The following is an 18,505-nucleotide window of genomic DNA, read 5'->3' as shown; positions in this document are numbered from 1 at the left end:
CCTTCTATTCTATTCTAGGCGCACATTTCCCTGGAATCTGCAGAAATAACCAGGTTTAAAGGCCTGTAATAGACAGCAACAGGAGATGGGGGTAATTTAAGGGGGTTCCCATCATCTCCAGCAACAGTCTAACAAGTCGACCACAGCAGTACAGCTGTACTTTAATTCCCCCATAAGTCTTTGCAAAGGAATCTCTTCCGGATCTCAGCTTGTTTGGGAAGGTTCATTCAACTCCTTGCTAGGAACAGAGCAGGTCTCTGAACGGATGCTGGCAGGGCCTATAATACAAAGAGCGACCACTGTGTCCGATAGTAAAAAGTCCAGATCTCATGTCCTCCGGTCAGACAGGTAAGTATAGGATAGCCTTTGTTCTCCGGCTCTCCGGATAGAGAAATGCATGGTCTACCAGCTTCTTCTAAAAACATTTCTGCCCACATTTCTCCAGTGCTCTCTGTGCTGGCAGGCATCATGGATTGTAGCGGTAACATAAGTTACAGATGTTTGTAAACATTGTGTATAAATGTATCGATCCAGCGATGTCATCACATGTATCTGTTTTTCTTGTTGTTATACATAGTAATAACTGCTTGGACTTTCTGAATACAATGTAGCGCTTTACCTTCACATCATGATTTTCCCTCCAGCATTCGTTCCGACTCGGGTTTCCATCTTCTACGCAGAAACTGCGAAGGGACGGAAATCTGAGCAGAACCATAGAGTTCAATGTGTGGAATAGAGACCTCTCTGGTGGTCGTCTCATATGGTTTCCGTGCCTGTATGTTTTTAAAGGAGGATTAAAAAGTGCCACCTTCAGCACTTTTCTATCCAGTTAAAAAAAATGTTTCGGTCTCCGTTTAGGCGTATTCACGCGGACCATTTTAACATCCGAGTTTCAGACGGACAGAAATCAGACCCTTTAAAGTCAATGTGTGTATTCACTTGTGCAATTTTTTTTCAAAGGCTGATGATCCTGTAAAGAAAATCACAGAATGTACTATTCTGGTGCCATTCTCAGACAAGAACCGCCTAATGCGTGCAACAAAAACGGAATACACTTGCATGGCATGCGAGTGCATTTGTGCTTTTTTTTATGCACCCATTGACTTCAGTGGGAGTTCTGAACAGTTTCAATTAGGCCATCTTATTCTCTTTCTCACACATGAAAAAGAAGATAAAGATGGATAGCGCTCCAAGAAATGGATAAGACGTGGTTGTCAAAAAATACAGAGAATATACGTAAATAAATATGGGGCAATCATGTGCAGAAGGTAACTCACCCCGTGACGCCGGGCCCGTCTGTGGGGTGCCCGTGCGTCAATATCCAAGATGGCGTGTCAATCCAGAAAGAAATCCCTCGCACTGGTCTCATGAGACATCCTGAGGAGAGCGTCTTGGTTGCTCCCGGCGATGAAAAAACCACCACGGGATAGGGATAGATCAATGTGAAAAACAGAAAATTAACCAGCGCTCGGGTGCTTTGGAAAATGGCAGATGATGCAAGGTAGTGCAAACGAGGTGTATATGATGTGGATGTTTACTTACTTCGCAGGGGTGCTAGTGGTTAAGCACCCCTGAATCCAAGGTAGCAGGCAGAATTCAGAAGGTATATATAGTAATTCCTTTTTATTGCGACGCGTTTCGGCCGTTATATCGGCCTTTCTCAAGCATAAAAACATCTACAACATGCCTGCATTATATAGTGTAGGTAACTAACAAACAGTTGCATGGCCTGCAAACATGATGGTGCAATAGGTTAAACAGAAAACATGGACTGGAATATACATCAAGGGGTTAAATGTCAATAATCACTTATTCGATATATATATAAATTCAGAAATTCACCTATCTATATACTCCTCATGAACGTGTGGATTAGATGATATAGACTATCCAAAGAGTTCCTAAGACAATAATAGTATATATAGGAACTCTTTGGATAGTCTATATCATCTAATCCACACGTTCATGAGGAGTATATAGATAGGTGAATTTCTGAATTTATATATATATCGAATAAGTGATTATTGACATTTAACCCCTTGATGTATATTCCAGTCCATGTTTTCTGTTTAACCTATTGCACCATCATGTTTGCAGGCTATGCAACTGTTTGTTAGTTACCTACACTATATAATGCAGGCATGTTGTAGATGTTTTTATGCTTGAGAAAGGCCGATATAACGGCCGAAACGCGTCGCAATAAAAAGGAATTACTATATATACCTTCTGAATTCTGCCTGCTACCTTGGATTCAGGGGTGCTTAACCACTAGCACCCCTGCGAAGTAAGTAAACATCCACATCATATACACCTCGTTTGCACTACCTTGCATCATCTGCCATTTTCCAAAGCACCGGAGCGCTGGTTAATTTTCTGTTTTTCACATTGATCACACATGAAAAAAGGATTGCACTCAAATAACACCCGCACATTAAAAACCTAAAAACTGAAAAAAACGGATGTGAAAAGCACAGACATCTGTAGTGAAATTGCACATGCCCACGTGAATAAGGCCTTAGGCCCTTGGCACAAAAGCGTATTTGGGTCCATGAGCTGTCCGTGTTAATTCACTGACAGTACACAAACCCATTGTAGTCTATGGGATACTTCTGTTTTTTCACGCAGACCACCTGTCCGCGTGAAAAAAAACTAATTATGGCCGCCTGCAGATGGGCGGGTCGGATCCGACCGCGAGGATTCTCGCCGCAGGACCCGACCCGAGCGCCTGCAAGGACCAGTGCGTACTCACCCGCGCTCTCCGGCTCCGGCTCTTTGATGTGCCTGGCCGCACAGTCGGTGAATAGAGCATGCCGCGGCCAAATCGTGGCTGTCTGCATAGGATTGCGTTTGTTAACGCAATCCTATGCAGGCTTCCAGCAGCGGAAATTCCACGGAATTTCCGCTCGTGTGCAGGCGGCCTAAATGTCCTATTCCACGTCACGGAGTAGAATTAAGACAAGCAAATGCATGTTAGTGTGCAGGCCGTCCATATATCGGACCACTCATGGACAGGGGTCCATGTGGTGTCTGATGTGAGTTGGATACAAACTGAACACTATGGTTCCCTTCTGGTTCTGTCCAGGTTTCCATCTTAATGCAAGCTTTCACATCGAAGGCCCGAGATGGAATCGGCACTGGTGGCGAAATCGTGATGTGAAAGTAGTCTTAAAAATAACTTAAAGCAATTTCCTTTGTACCTAGGAAATAAACATAATGGAGGGTAGAGGCCTTCTATATAATGCTACATATTATAGTACTTGTATTATACTTCATGCTTAAAATTGGTACCTTTCCCATAAGGGATTGGCTGTTGTGGTCACATGATAGTGGCTGAAGAAAGTGAAGATCAGAAGCAATAAGTAAAAATGCTTTCATAAATAAGAGTAGGGAATGCTTACACCTAGCAGAACTGCTGCGCAAATTCCACAGCATTTCTACATCCAAAGCGGAGTCAAAATTCACTCTGTTGGTGCAGATTTTGACTCAAAATCAGTTGCGTATTCACAGTTGATTTCTGAAGATATGGCGCTCCCCTCACCTCTAAAGCCTTTGACTGTCAGCGCTTCCTGGTGGTCGGTAGTAAGTGCAGCGCCGCTGGTCAGGTGATGCGGAAGTGGGTTTTGGATGCGGAAATGCTGCAGGATTTGCTGCAGAGATTTCACAGCATTTCCGCTATAAGTAAACATACCCTTAGGTTATGTTTGTCAATTAACAAAGTGCATAGAGAATAAAAAAAACAGAGAAAACTAAATCAAATCAGTATTTGGTGTGACCAGCCTTTGCCTTCAAAACCGCATCAGTTCTTCGAAGGACAATGTGATTGTTTCCAGCAAGAGAAACCAAGTAATCTTGTAGATAGGATACCTTTTAATGGCTAACACAAATACAGGATGATGCAGCAAATGTTCGGGATATCCCCTTCCTCGGGCTAAGATTACTTGATTTCTTATACTGAGAACAGTCACACGTTACTCTACTGGCTAACACGGTACCAAACCTTTTTTTCATATTATCTAAGGACAGTTGCACACAGTTTTTGAAGGAATTTGGCACAGAGGTTGTTCCAAACATCTTGGAAGACTAACCACAGATCTTCTGTGGATGTTGATTTGCCCAAATCCTTCTCTTGTAATGCAATCCCAGACAGACTTGAACTGAAATCAGAGCTCAGTGGAGGCCATGCCATCACTTCCAGGGCTCCTTGGTCTTCTATGTCCTAAAGATAGTTCTTAGACCTGGCTCACACGAATGTAATTTCACCACGTATTACACGTGCGTGGTATGCGGTGAATGGAGTCAATGAAAGTATGTTGATTTCCATTGATCCATTCACCTAGCGTATATTAATATTGTGTCATACGTGCGCAAAAAAACCCACACACATTATGTTCTATTGTGCCGCGTAATAGAGCCCATTGTTCGTTATGGATGCGTAAGCAATGCTGTACATACGCAATTACATTGCATATGTGCAGCAAATGAGGCAACTACCTACCTGTAAAGATACCATTAATCCTAACCAAATTTCCAACTCCATTTGCTGAAAAGCAGCCCCAGACTTGCAGGGAACCTCCACCATGCTTCACTGCTGCCTGCAGACACTCCTTATTGTACTGCTCTCCACCATGCTTCACTGCTGCCTGCAGACACTCCTTATTGTACTGCTCTCCACCATGCTTCACTGCTGCCTGCAGACACTCCTTATTGTACTGCTCTCCACCATGCTTCACTGCTGCCTGCAGACACTCCTTATTGTACTGCTCTCCACCATGCTTCACTGCTGCCTGCAGACACTCCTTATTGTACTGCTCTCCACCATGCTTCACTGCTGCCTGCAGACACTCCTTATTGTACCGCTCTCCACCATGCTTCACTGCTGCCTGCAGACACTCCTTATTGTACCGCTCTCCACCGTGCTTCACTGTTGCCTGCAGACACTCATTATTATACCGCTCTCCACCATGCTTCACTGCTGCCTGCAGACACTCATCATTGTACTGCTCTCCAGACCTTCAGCAAACAACTTGCCTTCTGTTTCAGACAAACATTCCAAATATTGACTCAACAATCCAGAACACCTTCTATAATTTTTCTGCACCACAGTTCCTATACATAATTAAGTCACTTGGCCTTGTTTCTACTTGATATGGCTTTCTGGCCACAATTCTTCCATGAAGACCACTTCTGGCCAGACTTCTCTGAACAGTTGATAGGTGTACCTGTATCACACTGGTTTCTGCCATATCTGAGCTGATGGCACTGCTGAGCAGCTTCCAATTTTGAAAAGACGTAAGACTGATGTGTCTTTTATCTGCTATACTAAGCTTCCTTGGGTAACCACTTTGTCTACAGTCCTCAACGTTGCCAATTTCTTTGTGCTTCTTCAAAAGAGTTTTAGTGGTACATCTTCAAACCTCAATCTGCACTGAAATCTTTACCTGGTAGAGACCTTGCTGATGCACTACAGCTTGTGTGTTGTTGCTGTGCTCAGTCTTGCCATGGTATATGACCTGTGACATAAAACTGTCTTCCAAAACCTCACCTTTGTAGCTGTGTTGGGCTGTTTATCCCCCCCCCCCCCCCCCCCCCCCCCGTTTTAAGCCTCCTAAGCAGCTGTTTCTGTAAATAACTGTGTTTCAACCTACATATGAAAATGATGATCATTCATTATCCCTTGTTTGGGTATAATTTGTTAATCATATACGGGACTAGAATTCTACAAAATGACTGACGTTGTCCAAGTGCACCTGGAAGAACTGATGCTGTTTTGAAGGCAAAGGGTGGTCACCTCAAATAATTGGTTTGATCTAGATTTCTCTCTTGTTCAATCACTTTGCATTTTCTTATTTGACAAAAATAAACTATTTAAAACTTCTATTTTTGAAAGCTTTCATACCTTGCAGCATTTTTTCCATGCCTGCCTAAGGCCGCCTGCAGACGAGCGGGTCGGATCTGGCAGCGAGAATTCTCGCCGCGGGACCCGACCCGAGAGCCTGCAGGGACGAGCACGTACTCACCTGCGCCAGGCGGCCCCGGCTCTTTCATGTGCCGGCTGCCGCGGAGCCGGCGGCCGGGTGAGTGCGTGCCCCGCACAAAAATAGGACATGCCGCGGTTTGTTTGCCGCGCGAGATTTCGCGCGGCCAAACCGCGGCCGTCTGCATAGGAGTGCGTATTGTAATGCACTCCTATGCAAACTTTCAGTGGCGGAAATCCCGCTGGAAATCCCGCGGTGGGATTTCCGCCCGTGTGCAGGCGGCCTAAAACTTTTTCACAGTACTGTATACTTACTGCTTTAAGTTTGCACTTGCTTCAACCACAACAGCCAATCCATTATGGCAGTGGCACCAATTTTAAGTAGTAAGTATAGTACATGTTTGTTGTATCAGTCCTGCCGCCTTTTTTCCACACCTGATTAAAAGGTTTTTTTGCACAGTATTGTATATCACATCTTAGGACATTTACAACTGTTTAACCCTTTATGAATTCCCTTTAATGCATAATTTCCTTTTAAAGGGAAAATTAGAGTGCTGAAATCTTTACTGCTTCCAAATTGTTCAAATTTTGTTTGCAGGAGTCCCAGGCAGAGAGGAGTCCATCCTACTGGTACCCAATCACTTGCTAACGAGAAGTAGAGAGGACTCCTCCCTGCTTGGAAATCCTACAAGTAGAATTTATACTGGTAGCAAGAAAGATTTTAGGGTTCTGATCTCAATACAGGAATTTGTAAAATAAATCTAGCTAACCCCAAATATTATCGAGGGGTCTTGTAAACCCCACTATGTATATCATTGGAAGAAAAATTGCAGGTCATCTTTAAAGTGGTTGTTTTATCAGAGACATAACTACTACCGTGTTTCCCTGAAAATAAGACAGTGTCTTATATTAATTTTTGTTGAAAAAGGTTTAACTTTTTTACATGTATAGCTGCCTGGACACTATTTAAATTGACTTTTTAAATTAACTGTTAGCAGGGCTTAATTTTGGGGTAGGGCTTATATTTCAAACATCCACAAAAAGCCTGAAAAATCATTTTGCATCCTCAAAAATTCTGGAAAACCATGCTATGTCTTATTTTCAGGGTATATCTTATTTTCAGGGAAACAGGGTAATAGCAAATTTTCTGGACACCAATTATAACCCCATAACATAGCTGAGGTATCACAATGACCCCCTAAAATATAATTTAGGCCCCCTGCACACTACAGAGAATTTGTCTTGATATTCCATAATATTGTGTGACATCTGACAATACTTTTTAACGTTTTAGAAATGGATACCGTTAATCGAGTACAGACCTACAAGAAGAGACGGGACTCAACCCTAGCAGAAAAGGTGAAGATCTTAGAACTTCTACAACAACCTAAAGCATCTCAGTCATCAGTGGCTAGGAATATGGGGCTTTCACAGTCAACCATTAGCCGTGTCATGAAGAAAAGAGAGGAAATTTTAGAACGTTGGAACCATAATGAGAACCCAAGTCGTAAACGCAATAGACCCTTTAAACATGCCAAGGTTGATGAGGCTCTTCTGGAGTGGTTGCTCTTTGCGAAGGCCAATAAATTGCCAATTTCTGGACCTATACTTATGAGACAAGCTGAAGCCATTGCAAAGGAAATTGGATGCCCACAGTTTAAACCATCAAATGGATGGTTATGGAGGTGGAAAGAAAGGTACCGACTTTTCTACAGGGCAGAAGTCTTACCAGGAGAGAGGCGATTTGGCAGTATAGGTCAAGGTAAGTATGTAAAAATCCTACCTACACAGATGGTGAGACTGGAACTAAATGGTGGAGCAGAAGAACGAATTACTGGAAGTCACTGCAACTCTATTGGCCGTATTCAAGGACAAAGGGATGACCATATGGTGTCAATGCTTTATGGTCAAGCTTCTCAAGTAGATGCTTTAAGTAGATCTGCATTGCTTGCTCGAATTGCTAAAGATTACCCTTTACAAGACATTTTCTGTGCTGTAGGGGCTCCTTTTCATTTTCGAATTCTGGCAAAGCAAGAGATAAACACTGAACCAAAGGAAACTGTCTGCATCTGGTTTTGCTGCAACATAAATGGGACAGAGAGAGTTAAATTACTAGTTACTCACAATCTTCCTTCAAGATCTCTTGGAACTCACTGTCTTTCTCCAGTGTCCCTTAAAGCTAGTACTAACGGCCATATGACCGATAATTTACTCGTAGAGTGGCTTCTCAACTGGGATGCAAAACTTGATAGACAGGAAAGAAAAATTCTCCTGGCCTTTACATCACATAATACTGGACCAAAAGTGAAGCTTAGAAATATCTCCTTATGTATTTTCCCCAAAGAACATGTTTTATCCCATCATCACTTTGGTGAAGACCTGGTCAACGAATTCAGTATTCTCTACAGAGAACTTCTTCTAGAGAAGCTACAAGATGAAACCGACAGTAGTAGAAAGACTGAGGTATCTCTGCTCCAGAAAATGTGTGAGATATCACTTGTGGAGGCTAGTTACACCATGAACAAAGCCTGGTTAAGAGTGTCATCTCATACTATAAAATCCTGCTTTCAAAAACAGGAAGGCATCCGAATTCTGTGCTCTGCCACCCATGATCCATCAGAGGCTAGATCCCATGAAGACATATCGTTCCCCATTTTACAAGAAAACAACAGTAATTCTGCAAATTACACAGGTCTTGTCTCCTACCATACACTTACTATCAAGGAAGAGGATGATGAAAGTCTTGGATTCGAAACCACATATAAAAAACCACCCTATCCAAACCAAAAACTAAAAGCTGACTTCTCATCCAAAGAGGATCAAGCCTCGTACAGTGGTTTAGAGTCCTATCCAAAATTGTCTGCCACTGATGAAATATCCACAGTTGTGGTTAAGTCCGAAGACCCAAGCCAGTGTGTGAGTGTTGAGGAGATCAGAGAAGCTTGTGATATAATCCAGCAGTTTTTGTGCAATGAAAACCAAGACATGAGTATTTTCTGTGCACTGCAAAGTCAAATCGAGAAATGTCTGACCAAACCAACCATGACGAGATCTTGTAATTAATGGTGCACAGATCATACGACTAAAATAATGTAATGGGACACATATGGTGTCAACTTTTCTTTTTAGGTCAACCCTAGTGGATATTTGAGTCTATAATTTAGTAGAAAGGGTAAGCGTTAAAAAAGAAAACAAAGACTATAAACTGCTAACATGTCTGCATGTAATATACAGCGAGAAGATGTGGGAAGGAGAATGGGATGTAGAGATGGAGTAACCCGTCACCAGCTGGGCCTTCACTAAGCTGCAGCTTCACAATGCGCTTCATCCAAAACTTTTTCAAAAAGTTTGTGCCATTTTTATTAACGCAGTAGTATTGTATTACTAAATAAAAAAAATCTACCCTAGAATATGCCCAGAATACTGAAACTATGAGCGTTATGCCCCCTTTTAGACAGAACAAGAATCTCACGATTCTCGTTTGCCAGAGTGAATGAGCTGGTGACGTCCTCACCAGGTCATTTGTGCTCGGGCAGCCTGTATAGACTGCATGATTCTTCTAAAATTATTGGCCTGTCCTAATGATAGTCTGACCCCTATGGATCTGATATCGATGGGCTATCAGCACACCCTCTGATCAGCCAGTTGAACGGCCCTCTTCATGGTTACATCGATTTCAGGCTGGTGCATACTTGCAAATATGGACTTTACATAGCAGTAGTGCAAATAACTTGTGGCCTTTTCAAACAGCTGATCGGTGGGGGTGGCAAGATCTTCTTTAAACATATCCCCATTGTGAATCGAAGCCGGCCTGATGACTAACTGCTTGTCATGGATCCAGCCACCAGTGATCATCTGTCACCATCAGAGAAAGCTATGGCTTGACCTACGATGACCAGCTAACTTTTTGATGCTTGGTTGTATTATTAATCCCTATTAGAAACCCATTATCAAATAAGCTATTAGGGCATCTTGAGGTAATAAAGGCCAGTGGGTCATTGGAAATCTCCACCAATTACTGCAGCTAGAGAACAGAGCTGCTACAGAGAGGAAGGAGAAAAAGTATATTAACTTGAATATACACCATGCAATGCTTAATTTGTCCAGCGGAGGCACTGCAGAGAAATTGAATACTTGTTACCAGGTTAACCTGCAGATTATATCTGATTGATGAACCTTCCAGCAGGAAAACCTTCATACAAAAAAATTGTAAAAAGTTAACAAACCCCTTTTAATAAAGAAATATTCAATGTGAGGGAACTCTGCTTATACTTCTGCATTTCCTGCTGATGTATCCAGCTTATATCCTCGTCCTTTTTTTAATTGGTCACATTATTAATGCTGCCGGTATGACTGTATTTTTACTGCATTTTTATTGAACTGTATTGTCACTAATGGCTTTTTTTTACAATATATCTGATGATTATGTTTAGACCGCTTTGAGATGGTGCTGTGCATAGAGACTTTGTATTCAGTTGACATTCCTAGTTTTTGTTCTTTATTGTTGGAATAAACTTCCCCATGTTGTGGTGCTGCAACCATTATAGGGCCTTTCTCCGTCTCTTCATTATATCTAAGCTGATAATTAATTTTTATAACCTAGTGTGGTTTCCCAAAAATAAGACCTACATCTAAAATAAGCCCTACCCAGATTTTTGGCTTTTTGGGGAGGCTTGAAATGTAAGCCCTACCCTGAAAATAAGCCCTAGCTAGACTACATTAGAAAAAAAAATACAGTACCTAATAGCCACGATCCAGCTTTCTTCCTGCTGGCTTCCGAGGTTCCGTAGCTCAACAATTGAGAGTAGCACTCGCGGAACCAGCCAGTCACAGCCATCATGTTGGTTGAGTGAGCGCTGCATTGATTGGTTCAGCGAGTGCTGCTCTCTGAGCCATTGTTTCGTGGAGGTGGGATTTATCAATTCCGCTACCAGCAAGTGATCTGTTAGTGGCCGAGGAGTGCAAGATGTGCGCCAGAGCTACGGAACCTCGGACTCCAGTGGAAGGTACTCAGACTGCTTCGGCTAGGTAAGTAAAATAAGCCATTCCCTGAAAATCAGACTTAGTGCCTCTTTTAGGGCAAAAATTTATATAAGACAGGGTCTAGTTTTCAGGGAAACGTGGTATGGGGTCTAAGAATCAGAGCAAGAGATACCAGCCTGAAGCCGACCACACAAACTCACTTCCCACCTTGTTTCCATCTTTGCCATTAACTATTGCAAGGTAGGATTCAGACATACTTTTTAGTTCAGTTTTTGTAGCCAAAGCCAGAACAAGAAGAGAATTTCCATTTGTTTCACTCTCGACTAAACAAAAGGAAAAAAACTGCATCAAAAATACATGAAAGCTGCTTAAACTCCTAAAGGTGAGTCTGCATAACTTTTTCTCATGTTTCTCATTTTTATTTCTGTTCATTCAGTGCTTAGGAGTCCAGTGGGCGGTCCTACTAAGTGAGTCAAAGTTATTTCTATATGTACACTTATACAAAGAAGGCTATCAATCATTGTCTAGGACTGCCCACTGCACTAAGTGAATTAAAGTTATACTAATTTTATAGGTCAGATACCGTGTTCAGTGGGACAGGGTCCTTTTTAGGGCCCTTTTACATGGAACAATTAGCATTCAGTTTATCACTGAATCGTGTAAACCTGCCAGCGACCGAGCGTCAAATTAAATTAACCCTTTCCAATCCACTGTCTGATGTCTACAGACATTCTGATTAAAGCTTGTACATCTCCGATTTGGGAAAACGTCCGACTGGGTATTCTTAATTGTGTATTTCCGTCTGCTCAGCTGTTGGAGCTTCTCTGCGCATCACATACTGTGGTACTGGCTTTGGCCAGCAGATGGTGCTGTTGTATAACGTCAGAAAGAGAAAGCTCCCTAGGAACCCCTGAATCCAAAATTGGATTGGTAAGGGTTAATTCGCTTATCGTTCGCCATTCAATTTAGGCAGGCATAAAAACAGAATGACAGTTTGTGTAAACAGCTCGTTGTACGGTGCTGACAGTTGTTCTTTAACACAAGTCCAAGGTGCCCATCTTAGAGACGATTCTGTTCACACGGGCAGTTTTGGAGGTGTTGTATTTGGCTGTTTTTGTTACACAAAAATATTTTTCTGTCATTCTTTACACAAAAAACCAGCATTGCCAAGTTTTCATTCCTCTTTAGGCCGGACGGGCTCACAATGGGCTCGATCTTGTGTATATATGCAGCAAAATAGGACATGCTGCATTCTTTTTTGGGCTTGCTTATTACACAATTGTGATGCGCTAATGTGATCGGAACTGCATGAGGCCATGTAATTGATTGACTGCGGGTTCCTGCGTATCACATGGGTGTACGGAGCCCATGTAACACACGGGGAACATACACCCCTGTGAGCCCAGCCTAGCCTGTAATAATACGCACAAGTGCGATTTGGGTCCGTGATAAAACTGACCGTTTTTAATGTGATTTTCATGTGCGTGAAAAAAATGAATTTTTCTCCCCTCTGCACTTCCCGGTCCCGACCTTCATGTGGTAACCTGGGGCAAATACGCATCATACCCGCATGCATGCTCCCGCAATGCAAATCCGCCCGTGTACAGGTGGCTTTATAGTCATAGTTGGAAAGATCACTGCATATTTTTGTGTAATTCTTCAAAATTGCTGATTATTTTCTACGGGAGCGGTGCAAAAAAACGCATTGCGTGCTGCGAGATTTGCACCCAATGTTCATGCAAGTGTGATGTGTTTTTTTTAAACACAGGTTACTATGGGGACCACATGGAAAAGGGTACTACAAAGTGCAGCGCAGAGAAAACGTGCAAAAAAAACGCGCTTCAAAATTGAATGGAGTTTTTAACTGACCAAAATGGCGCTTACCTGTGTGACTACAGCCTTAATCATACCCACCGTATGCAAGTCTGGGGTTAATGATTAGTAGGTGACGATGACCCATACGGGGGCACTTGTGCAAAATCCAAGTAAACTTTAGTCATTTAAAAAAAAAAATTAAGAATAAAAAAAAACTTCAGAAACGATTTTTTTTATTATTTGGTTTATTTATAATTCTAACAAACCAGAAAAAATAGTTATTGTGCGATTAACAACCGGTTCAAAATGAATAATCTCCGCCTAGAGCCATGATCGATAGGAATTAACGAGTCGCACCATATTGTCTACAGCACTGTGTGCATGGACAGGTATACACACCTCTGCCATAGAGGAAGGGCGGCGTCACACGGCCGTGTCTGCGCAGGGATTAGCCCGTGCGAAATCTGCAGGCGCTAAACACAGAGGATAGAACTTGCTGATTTCATTGGTTCTTGTAGGTCCTGCTCTATTTTTCCTGCATTTTTCGCAGTTCCATAGACGTTTATGGCAGGTGCGAAATTACGCAAGGGGAAGGGTGTGGCACTGCGCCAAATGCAGGGAAAGGAAGACAGCTTAAACGGCCATTAAATTCCATGGACGCTTGTGAACTGGCCTTGTGTGCGCAAAAATCACAGTGATGTGCTCAGACACACGAGCAGCGTGCTCTACAAACCTCGCTCATGCTCAAATACGCTGCGGCGAGTGTTTCTGCGCATACGCTCGTGTGACGTCACCCTAACTTATACACCACTTATTTTCTATAGTCCAGTTAGGCACATTTGGGCTCCGGTACACGGCAGAGCCTGAACAGGAGCTCCGTATAGGCTTAGTGCATTTGACTCCCTAGTATGGAGCTGTATGGCCATGGACCATGTTCCACTGAGGGCCATAAATATGGAGTCCAACGGGCATCCCCTCCGCATGACCCCATTCAAGCCATGTGCATGAAACCTAAAGGTGGTCTATGAATTGGCTTTAGCACAAAGTAGTGAATTCAAACCTTTTCTTTAGTTCCTTTATGTAATACACATAGGGCTCCTTGAAGCTAAGATCTAGGCTGCTGTTTGCAGGTTCTAATATTGAAAGTCAAATGGGCACAGTACTCAGATGAGTGCTCTTTCTGCCTCTGAACAGTTGGGGGTCACGGCTTCCAGACGGCCACTCATCAAACTTTCTGACATGTCAGAAGTTTTTAAAAAGTTTAGAAAAGCATTTTGCCCATAACAGGCATTAAGGTATAACTAAACTTTTAGAAGACCCTCAGTGGTTACCAAAGCGAAGGGGTAGAAGTCAGTTGTGATAGTCCATCAGTGTATGGACTCATAGACTCAATCAGTCAATTGGGGGGGGGGGGGGGGGGGTTCTCAGCTGCTGGACTGCCACTGATCAAACTTTCTGACATTTCAGAGGTGTACAAGAAGTTTAGTTGGGGGGTTATACCTTGTAAGCCGTACAATCTTTTTATGGCCCCATTGAAAACAATGGGCGAGGTGTTCCGACCTCATTCAAAACAGTGGGGTTCCTATTTGTATGAGATTTGTGCCCCTGTGTGAAAGCAGCCTAATAACTGCAAACAGTGTCCTAGATCTTAGCTTAAAGCGGATTAAAGCGACTCTCCAGTTTTGGGACAAAATAGTTCTCCGTGACCAGATAGTGGAGGGGGTACATCACATGCACTTCATAGTCTCATCTGTTCCATGATTGGTCAGCATGTGAGCAGCGCTGGCTAATGACTGAGTAGGTATAGTGCATTAGTAGTCTATCACTACCACTACACTATGGGTTATTAGGTAGTCTAAAGATGGCGGTGGCCATCTTGGCTGCCTGAAAATGGAACTGGAACTAATGCAACAGAGGGATGGAGGAAAAGATCAAATGCAGGTAATACACCCCCTCCACTGTCAGGTCCTGGGACAGAATTTTGTTCTGAAACTGGAGGGTTGTTTTATGTTGGGGATTGTGAACGACTACACTCACACCCTTATTTTCCTTTTTTGAGTGAAGTTGGGTTTTAAAGAGGTCGTTCAGGATTAGAAAAGGGTCTGCTTTTTTTCCTAAAAACAGAGCTACTCCTTCCCCTAGGCTCTGTATGGTATTTACTGAGCTGAGTTGCAATACCAGTCATGGCCTATTAAGAAGGGTGGTGCTGTTTAAGTTAAAAAACACGTCCTTTTTATACTTAGTCATATTCTTCTAAATGTTGGTTCTGCCCACACAATGGCTGCTTTGACTGTACCTTGTCTGATCATCTCCAAGATCGGCTTCTAAGCAACACTAATAAATGGCAAGCAAATCATGCAAACCAGTAAAAAGCTGCCACCTCATATGGACCAGAGACCCGTTTGACTATTCAAACTTGTCAAACGCATAGTTTTGAGTGTAATAAAAATTAAATATATCTGCTCTGAACTCTGTATGGATATACATATATATATCTTTATATATACTTAGAATAAAAACCACAAAATGAAAAGTCAAGAGTGAAAATAAGATTCCGCCATAGACTGCGATGTATTCCTGCAGCTTGTGTCGAGGATATTGGTTTGTAGACATCAACTGAAGGCACGAACAGTTCTGCTATCCCCAGATGAGAACATTTCTCTTGGGAAATGTGGACATCAAACTCAAACTACAACATAAGGCACTATATTGCTGGGAGAGAAGTTTATGTACCACTTATCAATCTTACAGTGTATTTCACGCCAGAAGTGGTTATCATGGCGATCTGTAGCTATTCCAGCGTTCACAGTTACTTAGCCTATCAGTCAATCTGACCTTCTTTCATGTTGGGTTAGTGCATGGCCCATATAGGTTAGAATCCTCTCCAGGCTCTTTTTTTTAAGGTAAAAGACCAAGACGAGATATCTTGGCGGACAAGAAAGAGTGAATGATGAAGACGATGGTTTTGGGGCAAGAATGAAGATCCAGTTGCTAGAAGAAACAAAACAAAAATGTTAATTTTTTGACAATATCAGTGATGTCCATTAAGCATGGTCACTAGAGATGAATGAGCATACTCGCTAAGGACAATTGCTCGAGCGAGCATTGTCCTTAGCGAGTACCTGTCCGCTTGGAAGAAAAGGTTTGGGTGCCGGCGGGGGGCGGGGAGCGGCGGGGAAGAGCAGGGGGGAACGGAGGGGAGATCCCTCTCTCCCTCTCTCACCCCCGCCCCCCCCCATGCTCACTCCCGCAACTCACCGCTCCCCTGCGCCGGCACCCGAACCTTTGCTCCCGAGCGGGCAGGTAGTAGCTAAGGACAATGCTCACTCGAGCAATTGTCCTTAGCAAGTATGCTCACTCATCTCTAATGGTCACCCTTTCCTCCTCTGATGCAAAATAATGGTCCTTTTACATGGGCCAATTATCTGGGGAGAGCGTTCCTCAGGATACTCATTCAACCGACAATCAGGCCATGTAAAAGGACCACTGATCAGCCAATAAAGAGGAAACGCCCTTCCATCAGTTGATCGTCTCATGTATCAGCAGTACATATCACGTGCGTCGATCAGCGTCCATTATATCGGCCATGAGCTTGGCCCATGTGAAAGGACCAGAACAGAAGTCAATCAGACATAATGCCAATTAGTTTTAACTTTTTACCATTCTGCTTGTAGACAGCTGCAATTTGTCTTAGTTTCATAGGGTGGCAGACATTATCTGACTTATGGCCCTTTTACATGGGACAAATTCTGTCCCAATGCAACGAGCGCCGATTGACATTTCCTTTTACATGGGCAGAGAACTGGCCTATGGGGACAAACAATAACTAATAGGATCACTAAAATGCTCACTGATTGGTGGTATATTCCCCGTGTGGATTATATGCCCGTTTGTTGTTTGGTCCCTTTACATTGCCCAATTGTCGGGAAAACCAAGGGTATTTGGTCACTCTCTCTGACTTCTATCACCTTACAGAAAAGCATAATTTGCCATTAATTAATTGGCTGCTGTATAGTACCGTAATTCTTTTGCACTCTATGGCAGTATCTTGATACCATATGACCGAATTCGGTTTCAATACTGTTTTAGGGTACTAATTGAGCCCTGTGTGGAAGTTTTTGGGGGCACTGTATGGCACTATTTTTTGATCATTATATAGTGGTATTAATTACCACTGTACTTGGACAATATATGTGTTGCAGGGCACAGTCTCAGCGTGAGGACCCCAACATGGAAGTGGGTCTGGGCTGATGTGACAATGGCACTGGTGCATGCGCCATGCCATTGGGCATTTGTATAAAGAGCACTTTATTGCTGTGGAGCTGGATTGGTCAACAGAGAATTAGTTTCCCAGCTGGCCAATCAGCTGCTGCATCATTTTTTTAATGTTTTTTTCATTTTTTTTACCAGTGTATTATAGAAAATGCACGGTTTGGGGTTGTAAATTACAATAGCAGCCACAATGCACAAAAAATGAGTGAACCTGGCTCAATGCATGGACAATGCAGTATAATGTCATGGATAGCGAGGCAAGGATGTAGTGTTGGATACAAAAATAAATTTCATGCTTTACGTACAATTTCTCCTTCTGGTTTGCCAAAGTCCAGGTACAACATTCTGTTGCCATCATCAGAAGACATCCGAAGCCTCTCAAAAGGTTTATGTAGATGGATGACCTTGTTTAATCCAGGCTCTTCGGTAAATAGAGTAAATCCTTGGTCAATGTGTATGGAGAGCGCACACTCTTTTCCACCCCATGTACATGCTGGTCAAAGAGAAAGGCACAGAAATACACTGGATGAAAGCATGTGTGTGGCCATGTAAGTAAATGCTGTAGATACTGTAGCTCTGAACATATGAGAGCCATTATGACAGTAATTTCAAAGGTTGAATACCATCATATTAACCTTTTCCAATCCACTGTCTGACATCTTCCTACATTCTGATTGAAGCATGTACAGCTCCAATGTCAGAAGACGTCCGACAGGGTATTCTTACCATCTATTGCCAGGCACTCTGCTGTCGGAGCCTCTCTGGTGCACACACTCTGGCTTTAGCCAGCAGATGGCACTGTTGTATAACAGCAAAAAGAAAAAGCCTTTTAGGAAACCCTGAATCCAAAATTGGATTGGAAAGGGTTAAACTATATTAAAATGCTGCATCATCCAGGAGTCACGGTAAATGCAAGTCAATGTTTGCCTATGGACAAAAAGTTGCAAGTCTGTTGATTATTTTTTGCATTGCTTGCTTGCACTTATTTTTCCCATGGGGAAGCACTGAAGTGGAATCACATGTCAGACCTTTGTTAGAAGAGTTTAAGCTCTAGGATACTTTTATTATCGACATGGGCCTTCTATATTGTACAGGCTTTGTAAAAAAAAAATCCCGCCCCTAGAAGAAGTTGTCATTTTGCTGCAAAACTCGGCATGCAGTTACATCTCAGGCAGATATGCAAATGATTAAAGTTGGGGTGTGATTAAATGAACGGTTCGGCATTCGGCCTATAAAAACGCTCTCAGAGGCTACTTGTGTAAAGTGTCCCTCTTTTTCCACTTGTGTAGAGCTTGTTGAGCACTAGACGCCTTAATGACGCAATTAAAGAGATTTCACCCAGTTTCATAGTTTGAGATGGGCGCATTATTGGTATGTGAGAAGCTGGATAGTCGTATCAACAAACTGTCCACCACCTGTTCTGATGAGACTGTTAAGAGGGGTTGGGACCGGTGGTTGCGT

General features: G+C 42.8%; 2 protein-coding genes across 2 annotated transcripts in view; one reads left to right on the top strand and one right to left on the bottom strand.

Moving 5' to 3' along the window:
- The first annotated feature begins 211 nt into the window (after positions 1 to 211).
- On the top strand, positions 212 to 10,518 carry LOC136587746 (tigger transposable element-derived protein 6-like). The gene is made up of 2 exons (XM_066586504.1): positions 212 to 348; positions 7,269 to 10,518. Exons 1-2 carry the CDS (start codon positions 330 to 332, stop codon positions 9,035 to 9,037), a joined length of 1,788 nt encoding a protein of 595 aa, XP_066442601.1. The 5' UTR covers positions 212 to 329; the 3' UTR covers positions 9,038 to 10,518.
- Positions 10,519 to 14,458: 3,940 nt separating this feature from the next.
- Positions 14,459 to 18,505, bottom strand: part of SNTA1 (syntrophin alpha 1) — a 65,135-nt gene continuing 61,088 nt past the window's right edge. The window contains exons 7-8 of the mRNA XM_066587389.1: positions 17,350 to 17,537; positions 14,459 to 15,763 (exon numbers count right to left, since the gene is read on the bottom strand). Of these exons, the coding sequence (XP_066443486.1) occupies positions 15,671 to 15,763; positions 17,350 to 17,537 (281 nt within the window). The 3' untranslated portion in view covers positions 14,459 to 15,670. The remainder of the gene's footprint in view (positions 15,764 to 17,349; positions 17,538 to 18,505) is intronic.

Source organism: Eleutherodactylus coqui, chromosome 13 (genome assembly GCF_035609145.1).
Source record: "Eleutherodactylus coqui strain aEleCoq1 chromosome 13, aEleCoq1.hap1, whole genome shotgun sequence".
NCBI classification, from domain to species: Eukaryota; Metazoa; Chordata; class Amphibia; order Anura; family Eleutherodactylidae; genus Eleutherodactylus; species Eleutherodactylus coqui.
Note: the sequence above shows the minus strand (reverse complement) of the source record. Positions and strands in the feature narration are given on the sequence as shown.